This window comes from Aethalodelphis obliquidens, unplaced genomic scaffold (genome assembly GCF_003676395.1).
Source record: "Aethalodelphis obliquidens isolate GAN/ISIS:26980383/991018 unplaced genomic scaffold, ASM367639v1 scaffold29, whole genome shotgun sequence".
NCBI classification, from domain to species: domain Eukaryota; kingdom Metazoa; phylum Chordata; class Mammalia; order Artiodactyla; family Delphinidae; genus Aethalodelphis; species Aethalodelphis obliquidens.
In genome coordinates this window covers 426,643-448,399 of record NW_020837973.1, presented here as the reverse complement: position 1 = coordinate 448,399, position 21,757 = coordinate 426,643, and the positions used below count along the sequence as shown (strand labels likewise).

Genomic DNA, 21,757 nt, shown 5'->3' with positions numbered 1-21,757 from the left:
TCTTCATTGCTGTGCGTGGGCTTCTCATTGCGGTGGCTTCTCTTGTTGTGGAGCACGGGCTCTAGGTGCTCAGGCTTCAGTAGTTGTGGCACTTGGGCTTCAGTAGTTGTGGCTCACAGGATCTAGAGCACAGGCTCACTGGTTGCAGCACATGGGCTTAGTTGCTCTGCGGCAGGTGGGATCTTCCCGGACCAGGGCTCGAACCCGTATTCCTTGCATTGGCAGGCAGATTCTTAACCACTGTGCCACCAGGGAAGCCCCCATGACCTCACTTTAAGTTGATGGCTTCTGAAACACCCTGTCTCCAAATAAGGTCACATTCTGACGTCCTGGGAATTACGGCTCCAATGCAGTCATCCCTCAGTGTCCGTGGGGGATTTGCTCCAGGAACCCCTCCGTTTACCAAAATCCGTGGATGCTCAAGTCCCCTAGGTAGCCATCCACATCTGTGGGCTCTGGATCCGAGGATTCAACAAACCACTGATAGAAATTTCAGTCCAAGTTGGGGTGAATTCTCGGACGTGAGACCCACAGATCCGGAGGGCCAACTGTATATTGGAGAAAACGCACGTATAAGTGAACCCGTACTGTGCAAAGCCATGTTGTTCAAGGGTCAACTGCTCATCTTTTTTGAAGGGACACAATTTAACCCACAACAGTCTGCCTTCTAGCCCTCCAAAATCCACGCTCCTCTGTCACCACATCACAACGTCCCCCAGTTCGAGCATCAGCTCTAAGTCCCAAATCTCACCACCTAAATCATCCAAATCAGAGACGGCTGAGACTCAGGGTATGACTGATTCATCCTGGACAAAATTCCACTCCATCTGTGAACCTGTGAAACCAGGCAAGTTATTTGCTTCCAAAATACATTGACGGGACAGGCATAGGCGAGACATACCCATTCCAGCAGGAAGAAATCAGAAGGAAAAAAGGGTCACCAGTCCCGAGCAAATCTGAAACCCAGCAGGGCAAATTCCTTAGATTTCAAGTGTTGAGAAAAATCCCCTTTGGCTTGGTCATCTGTGCTATCGGCAGGCCCACCAGGTGACGGCCCACCACGCCCTGCTCCATGCCAGGAAGCTGTGTTTGTTATCCATGTAAAGTTGAGAGTCGGTTGAGATTAATACCTCACTGCTTCTGCATTATTATATCTGTAACACATGCTCTTGCATCAACATAGGGACCATGGAAAACCCCCAGCACCGCCTCAAGGCTGATATCTGAGCAGCCGCCACCTTTGCTTTCTATCCGTACACAAAAGCTTACAGGGAAAGATCAGATCACGCCATGCCTGTCAGTCTGCAGCCCCCTATTTTACACCCCCGATGGTGGATCGTGGATGGCTTTTGTGACACTGCACATGGACGTGATTCCTTCTCGTCAGGAAAGTCATCCTCTTCCATGGATAGACCGTGAGTTCGTCAGCTGCCCCCCGGCAGACCCGGAGGTTATGTCCAGCCTTGGCTTTTTCGGACAGTTTACCGAAGCCTCTTTGTGCCAGTATTGTTAGGTACAGTCGGTTTTATTTCTGTAGGACATCCGTAGGGCAAAGGGCTTGGCTGTGCACTTTCAGTCTTCATAGACCTTCACGATTACTTTCCCCAAAGTTAGAGTAATTCACACTTGCAGCAATTTCCTCAAAGGTGTCAATACAAGGTACTAACAGTATGTTTAGTTTTATCCAGATAAAACAAGTAACTGTTTCCAGGCGCATTCCTCTTAACACCGGTGGGAACGCGCATCATTTCATCTGTTTTGACCGTTGTATAATTTCTCTTGTGTGCGCTGCGTTAGGTTTTCACATATTTTCCCCATTTTTATACTGGGGTATTTGTATATTTCTTAGCAATTTTAAGAGCTCTTTGCCTACTGAAGATATTGACTAATTCTTTGTTCTGTGTGTTTCAAATATATTTCATCCAGTCTGTCATTTAAAAAAATTTCTTTATTGTGTCTTTTGCAATGTAGAGGTCACAAGTTTTTCTGAAGCTGAATTTGTCAAAATTTTCTTTTGTCTTGCTTTGAAAAGCCTTCCTTACTCTCAGTTTCTACACATATCCTCCAATAGTCTTTCTAATATTTTCATAGTTTTTATTTGCTTTCTTTCCATTTTGATTCTCAGGCCATCTTGATTTTTGGAAACAGCGAGACAGGTGACAAAGTCATTTTATCCCAGCGATACACCTGTTGGTTGCCACCTCATCTATTAAGTAGCCCACCTTCCCCGCGGAAGTGAGACGCTCTCCCTTTAGTGTCTGGACCCATCTGCACTCATCCTGGATGCCTGCTTCTGCCTCATTTATCTCCTTCTACTGCAGCATCCCATTATTCCCGGTTAGACAAATTCCTATCAAGATGTTTTCATTTTTCAAAATTGTTGACAATTCTTACACATTTATTTTTCCAGATAAACTTTGAAAGGATTTTGTCCCGTTCCAAGACACCTGGGTTTGGGGTTGGTGTTGCCTTCAATATGGCTTCACTTGGGAGGGACCATTGCTTCTTCCCAGCATCACTGCTCCATGTGGCAGCGCAGGGAAGCCTAGATTCATCTCTCCTCAGTGGAAAAGGGGCCAGAAGTGCAGCCCCCGCCCTTCCGGAGGGACGTGCTGGGAGCTGCGGACGGGGACTCTCTCTCCATCCTGCATCCAGCAGGGCAGAGAGGTTCCCTGGACCAGGAAAGGGGAGCTTAGAAGAAATGCACCACTAGGCAGTTTCTCACATGCTGAGAGTTACTTAGATTTTTGCTTAGTCTAACAGTCAGCCAGTAAATATGATTTAGTGTAAAAAGATCATTCGCTTTCAAACAACCCAATAAGTTTTCTTCTAAATTGACTTCCTGAGAAATCTGACTGGCGAGACTATCATGTAAATCCAAGTCATTATGAATTTCACTTCGCAGCATCATCTAACCAGGACCCTTTAAGTAAAATCGGAGAACGTTTCTCTTTTATCCTTTTCTGGTAAGAATGATAGAAACTTAACTGGAACCAGGATGGTAAACTTTCACCTCAAACAAAATTTTTTTCAGATTTCCAAATCAATGCATATTTATGATAGAAAATTTGGAAATACAGAATCCCCAGTATAAAAACAAAAGACACTCAGAGTCCCCCACCCGCCAGTAGCTCCTGCTGGAATTTCGGTTTGTACCTTTTAAGTCTTCCCTTCTAATAATTTTTCTGTGCATTGTACCCATAATGTTTTATTTTATAAAATAATGATCATATATAATTCCTTAGGCGCCTCACGTATTGTGAAGTTTCTTCTGTTAAAAGAAAAAAATCGAGACATTTTCTTCTACCTTTTGGGCATGTATCATATTCGTCTTTACCGTCTTTACCGAATTCTTTTCTTTTCCAATCCAGCCTCTACTCCTCCAACTGGAAAAGGAGCTAGCATTATTTAATGAAAGGGTTAATGATGGGTAAAATGCAATACAAGTACAATGTAAGGTACAAATCCTCTAGATGAGATGGGAAATAAATTGCCAGTAGTCTTTTTTGTGGCAGAAAATGTTTCTAGGGTAACGTAGTAGTTTGGATCCAGTTGAGGAAATCGGCACTTGTGATGGCCATTCCCAGCCTCACCCTGCGGCTGACCCTGTTAGAGCAGGTCGGACCTCGGTTCACAGAGACCAGGGGAAATATCTAAGTCATGTGACACCTGCCAGAGGAAGAAGTGCGCCCCATACGTGCCCGTGGATGTGACGGTGTTCTGTGGGCAAGTTGTAACGGGAAACCTCACGGAGGACCTTACAGTGTCTCTTGCTCTAGCAGTGGTTATCGTACCATTTTCTAAAGAGTATTTCTTCTGGACTGTTTATCTGTTCTGGAACGTTAAATGGATGGGATGAGAACATGAGCAAGGAATCAGATCTTACACGTGAAGACACGCATCGACACTTACTATCTCATGGTTTCCTTGGGGCAGAAACCTGGTCGAATGAAACTGGGTCTCTTCTCTGCACCCCACAGACAGCAACCGTGTGTCCCCAGGTTTCGTTCATCCCTGGAGGTCCTGGGGGAGAAGCCCCTTCCAAGCCCACTGGGGACAGTGACAGAATTCACTTCTCACCTTTTCTCCTCCCCCGAATAGCAAGTCAGCAGTGGCAGTTTACGTCCTTCTTACGTTCAAATCTCTCTGAATTATGCTTCCTGGCTTCTCCGGTTTTAGAGGCTCAGATGATTACCCTGGGCCCACGTGGAGAGTTCAGCACGATACTTCTGTGTTCGTTTTAGGTCTAGTGCAACAAATCCTCACAAACTAAGGGGCTTAAAGAGGAGGCGTTTGTTCTCCCTCTGTGTCAGAGGCCGGACTCCAGGGCTCAGCAGAGCTGCTCTCTCTCTGAGCCTTGTATGATCGCGCAGCCTCTCACAGCCCATTCTGAGCCCCCAAATGTCCACATTTGCTGATACGTGTCCTTTCTTCCTTCTGTATGTCCCGCCAGCATGAAGCTCACAGAACAGGACTCCACCATCAACATCCCAGGCGAGAGCTCCTCGGGGCTGCAGGTAAGCGCGGCGCGGGGCCAGGGGCCGGACTCAGGGACTCGATTGTTTTAAACATTTGTAGTGTTTCCGGGGCTGCTACTCTAACGGTATGTTCCTACGTCCATTCTTACATCCAGACGGGCATCCAGATCTTGTGTTAGGCCAAGTTTTCTTTTATACGATGCCAAAATCATTGTCTATGAAAGAGAACAATGGCATGTGTGTACATCGTGAGATGATCGCATCTCATGTCGTCACCTTGTGTGTGTGAGAGAGAACCTTGAGATCTACTCTCTCAGCAAATTCCAAGTACAGTCACCAGGATGCACGTTAGATCATAAGGTTTATTTTAGAAGGTCTTCCCTTTGGGTAAACCTATTAATAAACTTTTGGTCCCAGGAATTGCACTCCTGAGAATGAAAATAGACTCTAAGGCTTCCTGGGTTCAACCCGGTTCTGCCGGTTACCTGGGCAGGGAGCCCTGTGCATGTCTACTCCTGTGCAAACGTCTAAGTTTATTGGTGATGATTGCAGAGATGCTCCACTAGCACAGCACCCAGCATGTGGGAGCATGCAACTGTTTCTTACCATTAACTTGAAGATCCAATCATAAACGTGGACAAAGCTCTATTGCAAAGATGTTCACCATAGCATTGTTTATAATGATGAAAAATCTGAAATAATCTAAAAATCCAAATTCAGGTGAATGATTAAGTAAAATGGGCTGGACACCCAGTCCTGACGGATGATGGGCCAATTGAAAATTCTGGCTTTGAAGATGAAATAATGAAGTTAAATGCTTCTGATGTAATAAGTGGGGAAAAGCAGTATATAAAATTACATATATGGCATGTTTGCAACTGTATAAAGCAAAAACCAAATCCTATAAATGGGGAAAAAAAGATTGACAGAAAATGCATTAGAATGATTGAACTCTGGGTAACTTTTAGTTTTCTTTTTCTATTTTCCAAAGTGTTATCTGTGGTTGCATGATTTTTGAATAAAAATACATGAAATATTTAATTTTTTTAGGTTAGAAAAGGAAGAAAAAGAACAAAAATGATACATTGGACATCATCAAAGTTTAGGGTTAGGGTCAGGGTTAGATTTGAACAAACTCTTTACCAAAAGGGATCTATGGACAGCAAATAAGCCCGTGAAAAGAGGCTCAGTGTCACTAGGCACTGAGGAAATGCAAATTAGAACTGCAATAAGGGATCACCACATACCCGCCAGCGTGGCTATAAGCAAAAAGTTTACTGATACCAAGCGTGGTGAAGAGGCAGGGGAGGTGGAGGCCTGTGCCCTGCGGGTGAGATGTGGAAGACAGGCCAGGCCGGCAGCACCTGGGGTCAAATACATGCTTTCACGTGACCCAGCCGCCCCACTCCTGTCCTCACCAAACAGGAGTGAAAACACATGCACATGGACAGTGTATTTCTCTGCTTGGGCTGCAGAGGCCAGGCAGCCCAAACTACACGTTTCTTTTCTTACAATTCTGGAGGCTAGAAGTCTGCAGTCAGGCTGTAGTCAAGGTTGGCTCTTCTGAGCATCTCGCCTTGGCCATCACACGGCCTTCTTCCTAATCTCCTCCTCACGTGAGGAAACCAGGCACAGTGGACTATACGACGCACCCCAATGACCTCATGCCACATTAATTGCCGCTCTAAAGGCCCTGTTTCCAAATACAGTCACAAAGTCACGAGGGGCTAGGACTTCAACATAGAAATGGAGGGGATGCAATTCAGGCCAGAACCCGAGGACTGGGGGTAGGGTACCGCCCACCAGGGATCCTTCCCTGGACCTGGGAGCCCCTGAGGTAGCCTTACTCAAAGTCCACTTATGATGGGCTTGATTTTGTGTAAGATAAGTTCCATGTCGAGGGCTTCTTTCTTAACTTGATGACTCATCATTTACTCCTTTCCCCCCACAGGAACTGGATGCCAACCTGAGTTCATCCACAGTGGGGTAAGTCCGTGAGCTTTTCTACCTGACAAAGGGCTGTACACTCCTCGTAACGCAGATTCCTGAGGAGAGTGGTGCATCTGTGATGGGGTATTTGGGGGAAGACATAACAGAAAATACAATTATTCAGGCAACTCTCTGACACTGTCACTCACGGCTGTCCCACAGCCTGGAAAGTCCTGAGTTCTCCCTGTCACCTTCTTTACAACTGACACCTGAGCTAGTGGACACATACGAGTCACGCTCGTTTGATTTCTCTCTCTGTGAACACGTAGGATGCCCTTCCGATGGTTTCCAACAGCGTCCTCCTGACGCAGGCCTGAGTCCAGTGGGCGCTGAGTCTGTTCGCCTTCCAGGAGCACGGGCCAGCCCACTGCCCACCTTCCTGCCTCAAGGGCAGGAAGTGGCCCTTTACAAAGGCCCTGACCCAGTTTCAAGCACACGTGTTAAAGCGTATGCTCTGTCCCCTGGCAAAACTGTGTGTGGCCACGAGAGTCTTATATCTTAGAATAGCGTGTAACAATGAACACACTCACAACTTGACAGTAAGTAAATTACTCACTCTTCATTCACTTACTCAGCAACAGGGAGAGCTTTAAGTAAAAAGCTACTTTTATCAAACATTTCCTATGTTGTAAGCATTTGGAGATGGCACCCTTACCCTCCAAGCTCAATCACTTTCATCTGGTGTCATTTAATACAATTTAAAATAAAAATTAAAAGGAACAAGTCATTTACTTGAATCTCACCCGCCAAACACACACACACACACGCACGCACGCACACACATGCTCACGCACCTCTCCAGCCCTCTCCAGGCCACTGCATGTGGCCGCCTTCCGTGTCCCCCACATGCCACCCCCCGCCTCCCCATTGATTCTGTTTCCCACGACCCCAGCAGAGGGAAGTGGAGGAAGTTCCTGCCGCCACTGTCCAGGTGCCCAAGTGTGACCTCCCTCAGGACCATCCGCCCAGAGAGCTCCCTGAAACTCGAGGTGAGCCCGGGGGGCCGACCTCTGAGCCCCAAGTGCAGAGTGAGGCTCTGTGTAGAAGTCAGGCTCCCCAGACTGAGGTTAGGATGGCGGCTTTGCCTGTGACCCAGGAGTGCCGGCTGCTCAGGGCAGCCCAGCTGAGTGCAGAGCAGCAGAGAAAGGGGGGCCAAGGCTGTTCCTGGCCGCGGGATGGTGTGTGTGTGATAGAAGCAGACGGACCCCAAAACGGAGGCACCACCAGCAGCCCTTGTGGGAGTCCTGATGTCCACAAGCAGCTTTGAAAGACTGTCTAGTATCTTTTCATTTTAGCCTGAAGAATTTGGAGCGGCTGTGTAAACTGTGTTAAGTCTATTGGTGATAGATTCCCTCAGCATTTGTTTACCTGAAAATGTCTTAATTTCTCCATCATTCTTAAAAGATACTTTCGTTGTGTATAGAATTCTTGGTTGGCAGGGTTTTTTTTCCTTCGTGACATTATGTCACCCCAATGACTCCTGGCGTCCATGGAATCTGATGAGAAATCACTGTTGATCACGCTGAGGATCCCTTGTCTGTGGTCAGTTGCTTCTCTCTTGCTGCTTTCAAAATTCTCTCTTTAGCTTCTGAGAATTTGGCTGTAATGTCTCAGTGTGGATTGTTTTAGTTCATCTTGCTTGAAGTTTGTTAAGCTTCTTGGATTTGTAGATGCATGTTTTTCATCTTTGGGAAGCTTTCAGTCATTATTTCTTCAGGTATTTTTCTGTTCTCTTCCCTTCTCCCCTCCTCCTGGGACTCCCCAGTATGTCGATACCTTTGATGGTGTCCCACGGGTCCACCAGCCTCTGTCCACTTTCCTTCATTCTTTTTTCTTTACGGTCCTCAGACTGGATAATTTCAGTTTCATCAATTTTCTGATCCTTTTTCCTGCCTGCTCAAATATGCTGATTCACCTCCAGTGAATTTTTTATTTCGGTTTTCGTATTTTTCAGCTCCAGAATTCGTTTAGTTTCTTTTTCTAATTTCTACCTCTTTATTGATATTCTTATCTGTTCATACACCATTTTCCTGATCTCCTTTAATTCTTTGTCCATGATGTCCTCTGCCTCACTGAGCATTTTTGAGACAGCCGATTTAATATCCTTGACTATTAATTTGAAAGTCTAGGCTTCCTGTTTCTTTGTATGTTTTATAATTTTTTGTTGAGAACTGGATATTCTGAGTATTATAATGTGGTAACTCTGGAAGTCAGATTTGCTCCTCAGGGATTATAGATTTTTGCCTGTTGAAGGCTGGAACTATGTGTTTGTGACTTTTCCAAACTATTTTTGCCAAGTGTGTACTTCTTGTCACTGAAATTTCTCTTGCGTTATCTCTGTGGTCAGCTAGTGACCTGACAAAGACTTCCTTAAATGTCTGGCTGCAGATAGAGGGGAAAGGTTCTGTCTCTTCAAGTCTTCCAGAAGGTGGCACTGATGGAAGCTCTTGCTGCCAAGGGGGCCAAAACCAAGGCAGGCACCTGTGCCTGCCCCTCAGGGCAAGGCCAGACCGAGCAGAACACACAACCCCAAACTTGTGGAGTGCATCAGCCAGCTGCTCCGGGAATGAAGGTTGTTCTGCCCGAAGCCGCAGCAGGACTAAAGAACAGGGGGTGGCAACCGCCCCCTCCCCACAGATGTTACAGCATCTGATCGGTCTCCAAGTGTGAGATGGGTGACTGACAGCTCCTTTCAGCATGAGGGTTACCTCAGTGGAGGAGAACCTCTAAACTTGCGACTGCAGCCCTTTTCCCTGGCAAACCATTGCTGCACTTTTGATACACAACCTTCTTCAACACAGTCATCAGCCACATCCTTCCCCACAAATCTCCGTTCCACGGTCGTCCACTGTCTCACCTACCTGCTTTGTCCGGTTTTTATTTTCATTCCAAAGTAATATTTTGTTTCCCCTTAGTTCCAGTAATTTTTAGATGGTTTGGCAACACCTCACCTCACCTTTGCTTCCTGGGTAGCACTTCCTCTGCGTATTTTTTCTCACGCTGCCCCGTCTGTACCAAGATCACTGCTCCAGTGCTTTCGTCTGGGGGCAGACACCCCGTTGTTGCCTGTGGACTCAGGAAGGTTTGTAGCAGCGATCGTTCGCCTGGCTGCTCGGCTTTCAGTGGCCCCAGCAAGTTATCCCTTGGGGGTAGTCCCCCCACAACCATAGCAGCGCCCTGCCCTCCTCACGGTGGGTTCCATGAGGGTCTCTCCCACCTTCCACAGCACACTCCTCTGACCATGTCCTTCTGTGTCCATTTGCTTCCACCTCTTTGGGAGTTGTCTTTTCTGGCCCAGCAAGGGTTTCCCTTCTTGTTTTCCCCTGAAGTTATGTCTTTACCCCTTTATGTAGCTATTTATCTGTTGACTATAATTTTGAAGTATTGGATCAGGGAAGGGAGACTCCAGCATATTTTAGATATGCTGTTTTGGTTTAGAAGTCTCCTAGTGACATGTTTACTTGTAAGTCTTTCCAAATTTTCAAAGAACAATTTTGCATAATCCCAGTGTCTGGTTCATGCCACATTCAGCGCTGAAAGTTGAAATGATCACCATCCCTGACCCTTTAGCAAGTCTGGCAAGAACTGTGGTCACCCTTCCTGTTGGCTAGCTGGCAGACGTGGGACAATAAAGTCATCAGTCTGCTGGGCCAGGTTAGCACCGGGGCAGGGAAAAAAATGCCTGTATTCAGATGTGGGTGTGAAACACTAGGGGCTCCCTGGTAGCCAGGCCCCAGCACCACGGAGCAGCGAGTTATATGGAGAAGTTGCCAGGTTTGCGGTGACCTGTGTGTGCCCCAGGCACCCCCTGTTTGTCGTGCTGGGAGCCCACACAGGTCTCCTTGGCTTCCATGAGACCCTCACACACATTAGGCAAAGCACACTTGTCTTTATCCTGATGTACATGCCGGAGGAAAAGCCAACATTCTCCACCAGAAGCAGTGGTGGTTGTAGCCACACAGAGAGATGAATGCTCTGAGGCTCTAGAGGTGACCGACGGCCCACGTCTCAGAGCTCGTCCAGGGGAGAGGCAGGCTTGTCTGTCTCTAAAACATCCTCTTGTCGCTACATTTTGTCCCCTTTGGCAGTTTAACAAATACTGCATCGTGTATTCCGTATCACTTCTCTTTCTGTAGGATGCAAAGGATCGACGAGACGTAAGGCAGCACATGGAGGGAGACGTGGCTGAAAACCAAGGCTCAGCTTCAGGTAAGCTATTGGGCAATTTGGGTCATGCTGAGCTCTACCCAAGTGTGATTTTCTACAGAGTTAAATATTTTCTAAGGAAAAAAAAAAAGGAGAGAGAAATCAGCATGGAAACTCAGGGCTGGGACGCTTGTCTCTGTGACGTGTCCGCAGACAGCCCCCGACGTCCCATGTGTTTGCCCTGCCCCCCTCTGTGCCAAAAAGTAGTCCAAGGGGTGGAGCTGGACACCGGCCGAAGCACCAGCAGCGAACGTCTGCCCCGACTGAGGCCTGGCTCTGGGCATCCGTCTGTGGCCGCCAATCCAGGCTGTGCACCCCGAACGGTGCTGGTGGCCGACCCTGTGGTGGCCACACGGGGCAAGGTCCCGCCAGAGAGTCTGGATTGGAACAGAAGGTCCAATGTGCTCCACCACATCCCACCTGCCGGGGTCTCGAGTGATTTCACGCAGCGTCATCACTGTTTGTGAGTCTTCATCCTTCCAGAGTTTAAAAAAATATTCACCACTCAGCCTTTCACCAACTAACGTTCATGACGATATGGTCTCATGAGTGTGTGTCCCGGTGGAGCACACGGGACACCTCCTTGAGCCGTTAACTCTTCAGCACGCTCGATGTAGGACTCGGAGACTCCGACTCCTGGAGGGGAGACGGAGGCTGGAGGGTTAACTGATGTTACGTCATTCCACGTAAGCTGGATTTGAAGGCTCGCAAACACAAACGTGGCATCAGTGAAGCAGGGAGGGGGGAAGAGAGAGGCTGCTCCATGAGCCCGAGTATGCAGGTTGATTCTGAGGACAGAGGGTGCTCCCCACAGCAAGCACCATAGGTGTGAGGGTGCGCCCACGCGTGGAGGCCCTCCTAAAGGTGGTGATGAACCAGCCAGGCGGTGAGGGGCTCTCGGCTGGGACTGAGGCAGGGAGACCCCCAGAGAGAAGCCCAGGGCACCTGCCAACCCTGGTGACCTTGTCTTCACAGACGTACAGGAGGTAGAAACAGAAGGCCAAGTTCAGAGCCAACTTCACTTTATGGGTTAAGTTGTCCCATAAAACTAGGACCCCATGGGCTTCCCTGGTGGCGCAGTGGTTGAGAGTCCGCCTGCCGATACAACGGACACGGGTTCGTGCCCCGGTCCGGGAAGATCCCACATTCCGCGGAGCAGCTGGGCCCGTAAGCCGTGGCCGCTGAGCCTGCGCATCCGGAGCCTGTGCTCCTCAACGGGAGAGGCCACAGCAGTGAGAGACCCACGTACCGAAAAAAAAAAAAACAAAAAACAAACTGGGACCCCAAAATGTGGAGGTGAGCCAGAGGACCCCAACTTTCTAGCCCCAAAGGACACAGGAATAATCAACCTCAAACCCTGGGGGTGTGAGGAAAAGAGAAAAATCATTGCTGACTATTCGGAACGCCAGGCTGTCCCTAACTTTGCAAAAGGGGGCTGGTCCCCTGAGCCCCCAACCTGAGAAGTGACATAGAGGGTCAGGGTCATCCTGGGCGCCAGGCGGAGACCCTCTGAGGCTCGCCCTTCATTGCTTGCTGCTCCTTCATCAGAGAATCACGAAGAGGACTGCAGGGAAAGTGAGCAGCTCTCGGTAAGAGTGACCGACTTCACGGGGGGGACAAAGCACTGGCGTGAGAATGCACAGAAACTAGCAGAAACAGAGGCCTCGGGACTCATCAGACGAAAACACCAAATAACTATGAGGATTTATTTTGTTTAGAGAAATAAAAGGCAAAGTTTAAAATATCTGAAGAGAACAGAAAACTGTTCTTTAATTACCAAACACATTTGAGGAAGAATGAAATAAAACTTACAGAAATGCAAAAGGGCAGGACAGGAGGTGCACAGAGCCGAGCCTGGTCTTTGCTGCAGCGGCCGGCTCTGCGCCGTGTGGGGCGCCGTGTGCCGTGTGCGGGGCCGTGTGCCTGGGCTCGGAGCCCCCCACCCCTGCACACACCCCTCCGAGGTGCTCACGGGAATGTCTCCTTTTTCTGCAGGAGCCCAGGGACCTGCGCCGACTGAGAGCCCCTTGCAGGGCTCCTTCTCTGCCAGTAGGCTGCCTGTGGAGTCGGTCCCGGAAACCCATGATCTCCTGTCCTCTCTGCGCGGCCAAAGGAAGGACACGTGGTTCCAGAAGCCCTGGGACGTCCTCCCCAGTAGCCAGAAGCCCTGGAGCTTGGAGTCCACGGTCATCAACATCTCCGGGAGGTGCCAGGAGATGCCCCACGTGTGGGCAATGGCGCCGTACACCCAGGTGCCCAAGGGCCTGCCCGTCATCGAGGAAGAAGAGTATGGGATGAAGGTGACCCCTGTCGTCAGCGTGGAGGAGGGCTGCAGCCCCGAGGAGGCCACTGAGCCCGGCAGCTCCGCCAAGGTCACCATGATCATAGTGTCTGAGGACCCGGAGCCCGAGGACCGGGCTGCTCAGCCTGAATAGAGCAAGCGTGTCCCCCAGGGCCCCAGGACGCCCCTCCCTCCAGAGCTGCTCACACAGCCTGGCCTCATTTCCAATTCTAGGAGGAGACCTGGGCCCTGTGGTCCGCCGTCAGACCCCGCCGTCCACTGTCAGACCCCACACCCTCCGTGAGAGTCGGGAGGGAAGAGGGAGCACAGGAGCCCCTCTGCTGCTGGCTGCGTGGGCAGGGCTTTGTGATCTCTGCACTTCACTCACTCTAGAAGCCATATTCTGAAGACTCGCATACTCTTCTAAGCACGTCTAAGTGTTGTTCCAGGAAGGAAGAGGATTCAGGATGGCGCAGGTCCCGTGTTTTTACTCTGTTGACTTAATGTTTTTAACTGTATGAATTTAAGTAGCTTTTAAGAAAATTCTTCAGAATTCCTTAGTAAGTTTTATAAGACAAAATAAAAGTTAATTTTAATGGCAACAACCTTGAAATCAGTCTTGGTAAATTTCAAGTCCCTGGGTTTCACGTGGCTGCTTGTGTGGAGGGCTGGCAGCCGATCCCTGGCCTGCCCGCCACACTAGTGCCGAGGTCTGAAGTCCGGTGTGAACCAGGCCTGGTCTGGGCCTCCAGAACTGGCTCCCAAGCCCAGGCCCAGGGGCAGCCTGGGCTCTGTCACTCCCCTGAATCGGGCCCACGGCAGGCGGTGACCGTCCAGGGCACAGCCTGCCTCACCCGCACGGCCGTGGTCACACCTGTGCTGGCCGTGCTTATCCCCGCCAACACGGTCAGAGGCCCTGGGCAGGCTACTGAACTCCCATTTCCTCCGCGTGAGCCACACGGTGAGGAGGTCCCCTCCTAGAGGGTTAGCCTCCAGGCCGCCTGTGTGGTCCCCCATCAGGAGAGCACACGCGTGTGTCGCACGTGACGCAAGGAGCCCCTTGGCCTCACCTGCTCACATGCCCATGTTCTTCAGCCACAGAGTCCGTTTCCAGCCCCCTCCTCCTGACGGAACGTGTTCTCCCTTGGGGACCACCTAGAAGACCCCCACACGCCCTCGGGCCTCTCCAGGGTGGGCCTACAGCACCCCCCACCGCCCGCACACACTTCTCATCCCCATCAACACAGTCAGGGGGCCCTGCCTCCAAGCTGAAGGCTGCTGCGCCCTCCCACCTGCGGGAAACCTGGAGCAGCCCCTCCCTGTCCCTGTTTCCCTGCCACCTCCAGCCCTCTCTGCCCTCCTCCACAGGGCTTAGGTGTCCCTCTGGGCTCCTGCCGCCAGCCCCCAAAGTCTACAGGACCTGCTAGTGGCACTGCTGTCACCCCGATCACTTGCAATTGGATTATAGCACCAGGTGGCAGCTGCCCTGGCCCCATGGCACGGGGCTCTCCAAGTCCACATGGGCTCATGGGACTGAGGGAATCCAGCCGCTCATCTGACCTCAACCTTAAGGAAAGATGAGCCTCTGGCTTCCAGAGGGGAGGTGGTCTCTGCCTCCCACCCAAGCTCACCAAGAAGACCCAGAAGATCCCCCAAATAGAGAACAGGTTCAGAAGCTGGGTGGCTAGAAAGTACTGACCAGAAGCATGCAGGGACTACATGATAGGCGTTAGGGCTGTGGCCCTCTGAGTCATGAATATGGACTGAGGACCTAGGACACGAGACATGAAGAAAGGGCTCCCAGGCTGTATGGGGACGTTTTTACTACAGAGCAGTAAGCACTTGCTTAAAAATGCATTTTTATTGCATCCTGCATTGAAGAAAGTGAGAAAACGCTCAAGAAACTAGAGAAAGGGAGCTGGGAGATAAGTAGTGAGCACACAGAAGGGTGGGCTTCTTTGAAACTAGGCCTTGAACCAAGAGCAGGGCTGGGTGCAAGATTCCAGGACTAAATCAGGGACTCCAGCAGAAATAAACTGAAATAAGGCGGCCGAAGTTGAGATCCTAGATTTCTTAGATTTCTAGATTTCAGCGTTTAAGATCAATCAAAATCAGCTCACAATCAAAGATCAGAGAAAACACACCATTGTGAGTGGAAGTCAACAGAAACAGTAAAAGTGGATTTAGGCCCCAGAAACTTGAGATTTGGAATTAGAAAGATGGAATATTCAGTAGGGTGCATGAAATATTTAAATATATGAAAATCACAGAAATAAGCAAGAAGAAAATTTTCTTCATGATCAGGAAGATATGTAAAAGATGCAAATAGACTTTTTAGAAATAAATATACATGTTAAAATAAACGTAACAGGTAAATGAAAGATCAGATTAAACATAGTTGAAGAAAGAGTTATTAAACAGGAAAATCATCTGAAGAAATTACTCAGAATGCAGACGCAGCAGAGAGGATGAGAGATGGACAGAAAGAAGAGAAGGTTGGCAGAGACAGAGGAAAGATGGGGTCTCAGATGCTAGAGGACAGGAAGACAAGAACTCAGGGAGGGAAGTGTTATAAGGAATGATATTAGGGTTCCCCTGAACTAACAAAGGACGTGAAAGTACAGGTACAGGAGGCATAATGTATAACAAGCTGCATAAATAAAAAAGAAACCCACACGTAGGCATCTTGGAGAGAAAGGCAGAACACCAGACATTCTGACCTTGAAAGCAACCAGAAAGAGAACGGATCACCTACAGAGAACAGGAGACTTCTGGACAGTAACAACAAAAGGAGGGAAGTGATGTCCACAAAGTGTGACAGAAATGGGCATCAACCTAGAAGCATGTACCCAACAATGTGTACTTAGGAAAAAGAGCAAAAACACATTCTTAGATAAATAAAAGCTGAGTTTACCACCATCAAAGAAAAACACGTAATGCAAACATTGGCAGAAGCCACGGGAAAAATGGAGAAGTGCTTCCAACACACCCCTCTCGGCTGTGTCAGGCCACCACATTGGAAAGGAAGTAAAAATACAGATAGGACAACATGATGAACAAGCCCGATTTAGGGGGCATCTTCAGGACCCTGGACTCGTTTTCTGGAACATGTGGGTTCTGCTCAGGCACACAGGGATTAGTTCCCAAAACAAAGCCCGAGCAGCCCTCTGGTCACGGGCGTGGGTGGGTGAGCGTCCTCACCTCTGTCCCCACCCCCACCCTGTGTAGTGCCGTCTCCTGCTGCCTTAAGGGTTCCCCGTGACCACGGAGTTGAGCAGTGGGAGTGCTGGACACGCCGAGCCTCCCTCTTGGGCTTCATCGAGCTTCTTGCACCTTTGGGTTTAGTTTACATCAAATTTGGAAACATTTTGGCATTCATTTTTTCTCTCACATCTTTTCTGCACTCCAACCCCAATATTTTCTCCCCTTTTTCAAGAGCTTCAACTAAACATACATGAGGCTGTGTCAAGCTGTTCCACAGGCCACTGATGATTTTTTATTTTTTGGTGGCCGTGCCACACAGCATGTGGGATCTTAACTCCCCAACCAGGGATCAAACCCGTGCCCCCTGCAACGGACGCACAGAGTCCTAACTAGTAGACGGCCAGGGAAGTCCCTGGGATGGTTTATTTTTTAATTTTCTTTTATCTCTGTTTCATTTTGGGAAGTTGGCATTGCTACACTTCTCCATGGTCTAACCTGCCAGTAACCCCTTGTGTATTTTATCTCATGCATCGTAGTTTTTACCTCCATGAATTTAATCGGTAGTGTTGCTATAGTCTTAGAACACATGGAATAAGTTATAATACTGTTTTATTGCCCTGTGTCAGTTCTAGGTCCATTTCAATGGATTCATCTATCTTCTCATTATGGGTCTTATTTTTTTTTTGCTTCTTTGCACACCTAATAGTTTTCATTGAATGCCAGAGGTTGTTAAGTGTACCTTTTGGGTGCTAGATATTTCTGTATTCTTATACAGCAAATTTGCTTGAAGTTTGGTCTGAGATGCAGTTTGGTCTCTCTGCCTTGCTGCTAAGATTTGTAGGCAAGACCAGGGCAGAGCTCAGGCTATGGTCTACCATCCCCTCTCCAGAGCGATCTCCTTCTTTCCAGGCACCCCAAACGCCCGAGAACTGTGAAGTCTTCTTGTTGGCCGGTACACGCGTCACTCATGACCTTGTGTGGGTGTCAGGCTCTGCCCCCTCTGACATTTGCAGTGGTCCACTCCCAGCCCTGCCGGTGTCCTCACCTATGTGAGGGGATCAGCGCTCAGCTGCACACTCTAGGGGGCTGTGCAGCTCTCTCTGTGCTACTCTGTCCACTTTGGACCCCCCAGTCTCTCTGCTTTGTCCCCTCACCTGGGGAGGCTGCCGGCTCCACCTGGGTCCTCTCCCTGCACCTGGATGCTATGTAGGACGTCAGCTGGGGCTCCTGTCACTCGGGGTCACTGTCCTTTGTCACCTGCTGTCCAGTGCCTTGCAAACCATTGCTTCATATATTTCATCCAGTTTGGGGTTGTTTCATGTGAGAAGGTAAATCTAGTTCCTGTTACTCCATCTTGCCTGGAAGCAGAAGTGTGTTCAATGATAATCTGATGCATATTGGTTACTGCTGCACACACACCCATTTTCCTTTGCACACTCAGGAAATGCAGTCACGGAAGCAGAGCCGACTGAACCCACACAGGCTCAGACAGCTGCTGTCGTCACTGGTGAAGACGCGCCAGGGCCGAGGGGTCGCAGACCCTAACCCCCAGCAGTGACGCGCCCCCTGAACAGCAGGAAATGGGGCCGGCGCTGCTCAAGGGCGTGTGTTCAGAGAACGCAGGGAGAGGGTAGCTGACCCGGTGGCTACTACCTTAACAGATTAGGAATCGTGCTGAGATCTCCATGTGCTAAGAAGGCAGCACAGAAGAACAGATTATTAGTTTAAATAAGTGGGAAAGGCTAGCACTGGGCTGAAGGGCAGATTCTGCTCCCACGGGGCAGCTGACCCCGGCGTGGTTTCCGGGGAGGCGTGGTGCCTCTGTCCCGGGATCCTTTCCAGACGACGAGACACGGTGTCAGGCAGAGCCAGTAACTCCCCTGCAGTGGACGTCTTATGGTGGATTTCCACAGACGCTGGAAGAACAAGCTTATCAAAATGGCTTTGATTTCTGTTAAACTGTTTCTATTTTTATAACCTCTACGACGTGGATGCACGTCCACGTCCTCTTGAAGGGACCACAGAAAGCCGCCTTGTTCACACACCCACCTCAAGCCCTGCAGTTTATAACGCTGTCTGCCGTGACTTTGGGGTGTCCGACTGTCCTACTGTCCTCTGGCCCTCACGCCCGGAGTGCACAGGTGTTAAACGAACTTGATGGTACATTCAGGAAACCGTGTGCACGCCTGTGCCGGCACCATATGCCCTCAGCCTCATGCAACGTTGGGAAAAAGGAAAAGTCAAGGTTGGCTGCCTCGGATGGACACAGGGCCACCACCTCGGCCACTGTGATCACAGCACCCATGACCAACAGCCCCGGGGAAGAACTCAGAGGCCGTCGCTGTGCTCAGAGCCCACGCGCCATGTTGCCAGGGTTAGCACCGCAGGTTTGGCATGACCAGAGGTGGGGAAGGATGCGTGGGCAGGAGGGGTCCCCAGAGCCAAGGGGAAGCACCAGGCCTCCACCCCGAGCTGGTGAGCTGATGCCTCTCGAGACTGTCTTAGAAGCAAAGTTAATAACAGACCCCAGGTCCTGAAAGTCTTATTAGAATAAAAATTAGGGAATCACCTTAAACCATCAGAAATTTATATGGCTTCTTAAATGCCCAGGTTTACGACAGCAAGGGTAAGTCTATGAGCCACAAAAGCAGGTTTCCAAGGTGAGTATCAAGCACGTGCTGGTGGTGGACGCCAGCCCTGCCCCATGCCTGCTGTGTGTCCCGTCAGCTTCTCTGAGTCCCAGGGGCATCGCCTGAAAATCGGGAGAGCGATCAGGGCTGTGCACGCCTAGGACCCCCAGGAGGATCCCGTGCTGGTCCAGGGCTCGGCCGCCAGCACCGAGAGGTTCTTCACAATCTGGAACGAGGGCCCCACGTTTTCATTTTGACTGGATCCCGCACCTGACGTCGGCGGCCCCGATCGGACATCCACTCCAGGCGGGATGCACGGCAGGGCAGGGCCAGCGTGGGCCACAGAGCGGGCACTGGGCGTCCACGGTCACCGTGCTGGGCGGTGGTGAGGACATTCCTCCCCAGGAGCCATCTGTCCGTCCACCCCATGCACCTCACCCCGAGGAGGGGGCCCTGCTGGGCACCGACCAGCAGCGAGCGGACAGAGCGGTCCCCAGCGGGCTGAGGCGCCCCACCCCGGGCAGAGCTGGCTGGAGGTCGTCCCTCCTTCCTTGGCTGCCCGGGGTATTTTGGCTCCATTGGGTCTAGGCTTCAATGAGGGGCGACTCTTCCCTGGTTGAGCAGTGCGCAGCGGGAGTCGCCACAGCTCTGTCCCCCGGTGAGATGGACGGGCCGCCTTGTGCCCGCTGGTGTCGCCCTGCCGCCTGGTGAGAGCCTGCACGTGCCCGCGGCCCACGAGCAGCTCCCCACGTGGGGGGCACTGCACGGCTGAGGACAGCCAAGAGGACGGACTTCGGGCTGTAAAATAAGGAAAGCTCTCATGCCTAGTATGTGGAGTTAGGTATAGCCTGAGGCTCCAGCCCCTTCCCGCCCACAGACGCCCTCTGCCTCCCGTCTGGGTGGTCCTCGGGGCGGGGGTCCAGGGACCAGAGCCTGAGGTAGCCAGTGGGAGCTAGGGTGGACGAGGCATGGGAAAGAGAACGCGCCAGGAAGCCAGGCCAGTGAGCTGAGCACCGTCCTGGGGGGAGCACAGAAGGTGGTCTCTGTAGATACAACTAGGGGCCTCTACAGGAGGGCACCTCGGATTACCCTCGTGGGCCCTAAATCCACGAGATTGTCCTTAGGAGACACAGGGAGGAAACAGACACGGGGGAGGAGGCCACGTGAAGACACAGGCCGAGGTCAGGGTGATGGGGCCACAAGCCCAGGGATGCCTGGAGGGCCCCGAAGCTGGAGAGGCAGGGAGGGTCCCCAGGCCCCTGCAGGGAGCACGGCTGCCGACACCTTGACTTTGGACTGTGAAGGCTTCTGTGGGTTAAGCCGCCAGCATGCGGTCCTTTGCCCTGTGGCCCTGAAAAACCAGCACAGTGTCTTACAAGTACAGACGATCCCGCTCACGGGCAGCCTCCGTGTGGCCACCGTGCAGACGTGCACGTGCCAACCCGAGTTGGGTTTCGATAACTGGAGTGTAGACGGAGGTTGTCCAGGTCCCGTCAGTGGACCAAGGGCCAGGGGCAGCGTCATCCCCCACAAAGGGTGCGCTGGTCCAGCAGCCAGCGCTGGAAGAAGGCTCCTCCGACTCCCACACCAGGATGGAACCTGCCGTCCCATCCTATCGCGAAGGGGACTCCCCCAGCTTGGTAAGAGCCCATGTCACTATTTCAGGCCATCTTTTGAGTGTGGCCAGGACTGACTCTATGCTGTGAACTCAAAACACAATCTCATTCACAGACGACCAGTGGTAGCCTCCAGGAATGGTACAGCCGGCAACCCCGCTGGCTGACTTCTGGCCACCTGCGCCGTGGGGCGTGACTACGTGGGCTGTGGCTCTAGCCACCCCTTCGTGGGGGCGGCAGTGCTGGGAGCCCGTCCCGTCCCCCAGGCCCGCCTCTGCGATGACTGTCCCTCACACATTTCTGCCCCCGGAGTCTGGCACTCACCTCCCAGAGCAGTTCCGCCATCAGCAAACCCACACATTTATGCCACAGCCCTTGCACGGGTTTTGAAAAGTGGACTGAATGCTCGCCTTTTGGCTGATACGACGCTGGGAACATAATAATGAGGAGTGCTTTTCGTTCTTTCATTTGCACCGTTAACAGTAACTTCAGCGGTGCTCGGGGCTGTGGGGGACAGAGAAGGTGCAGCCCAGCTTCAACCTAAAGAGTCAGGACCGCAGGTCACGGGGGGCGCCTCGGGGGGCCCCCTGCTTTCCCTGTTCTTCCGACTCTAAGATTCTGGACTTATCTGGTGTCCAGAGCGTGAAAGTTTTCAGAGAAACGAGAAATAGAAGCCCATGTTCGGCCGGTTTTCAGCAGGAGCAGAAACCAGAGGGGTTGAGAGGAAGGCACCTCAGCCCAGGACCACGGTGGGGACGGGCGGGCTCAGCCTGCCTGTCCCTGGTTCCCGAAGGGTCGAGAAAACCGCATCCTCTCTCCCAGGGGCGGGCGATCTGTTGGACAGCAGCACCTGTCACCCCTTCTCTGGCTCAGCACCCCGGCTTCCTCTGCTGCCTGGCCCGGCCGGAATCCCAGGTGAAGTTGGAAGCTGCTCCCCGCAATTCCGATTCAGAAGAGACCTGAGAGCTGGGCAGAGCCTGGGGTCAGGTGTGGGGTCTCTGCAGCCAGGATGGAGGACAGAGCCTGGGGTTGGGGGGGAGGAGTGAGGTCTGTGGCCAGATGGGCCATGGAGGTGTGTATGTATAAGGCTCAGGGTGGGGGACTTTGCAGCCAAGAGGGGAGGACAGGGCCTGCGGTGGGCTCCTTGGCCAGCTCCAGGTACTACAGCAGTGACGCTAGAGGCCACACTTCCCCCCGGAGCCCGGGCATCTGGACAGCTTGGGGCGGCTCACTCCACTGGAGGGGGTCCTGGAGGATAGAGAGGGAGGCCCCTGCACCCCAAGTCTCAGTACTAGAACCTCCCTGTCACCCCGGCCCCAGAACCTTCGGCTGAGCAACCTCCTGGTGAAGGCG

General features: G+C 51.3%; 1 protein-coding gene across 2 annotated transcripts; it reads left to right on the top strand.

The window, feature by feature from the left end:
• Positions 1 to 221: 221 nt before the first annotated feature.
• Positions 222 to 13,523, top strand: LOC113630229 (uncharacterized). 2 transcript variants are annotated; one of them, XM_027125417.1, is made up of 5 exons: positions 222 to 4,517; positions 6,430 to 6,464; positions 7,363 to 7,456; positions 10,604 to 10,676; positions 12,669 to 13,523. In XM_027125417.1, the coding sequence occupies exons 1-5, from the start codon at positions 4,455 to 4,457 to the stop codon at positions 13,106 to 13,108; spliced, it is 705 nt and encodes a 234-aa protein (XP_026981218.1). In that variant the 5' UTR covers positions 222 to 4,454; the 3' UTR covers positions 13,109 to 13,523. The 2 variants fall into 2 exon arrangements, with proteins under 2 accessions (XP_026981218.1, XP_026981217.1); XM_027125416.1 differs by having other exon boundaries at positions 4,458 to 4,517; positions 6,430 to 7,456.
• Positions 13,524 to 21,757: the final 8,234 nt, after the last annotated feature.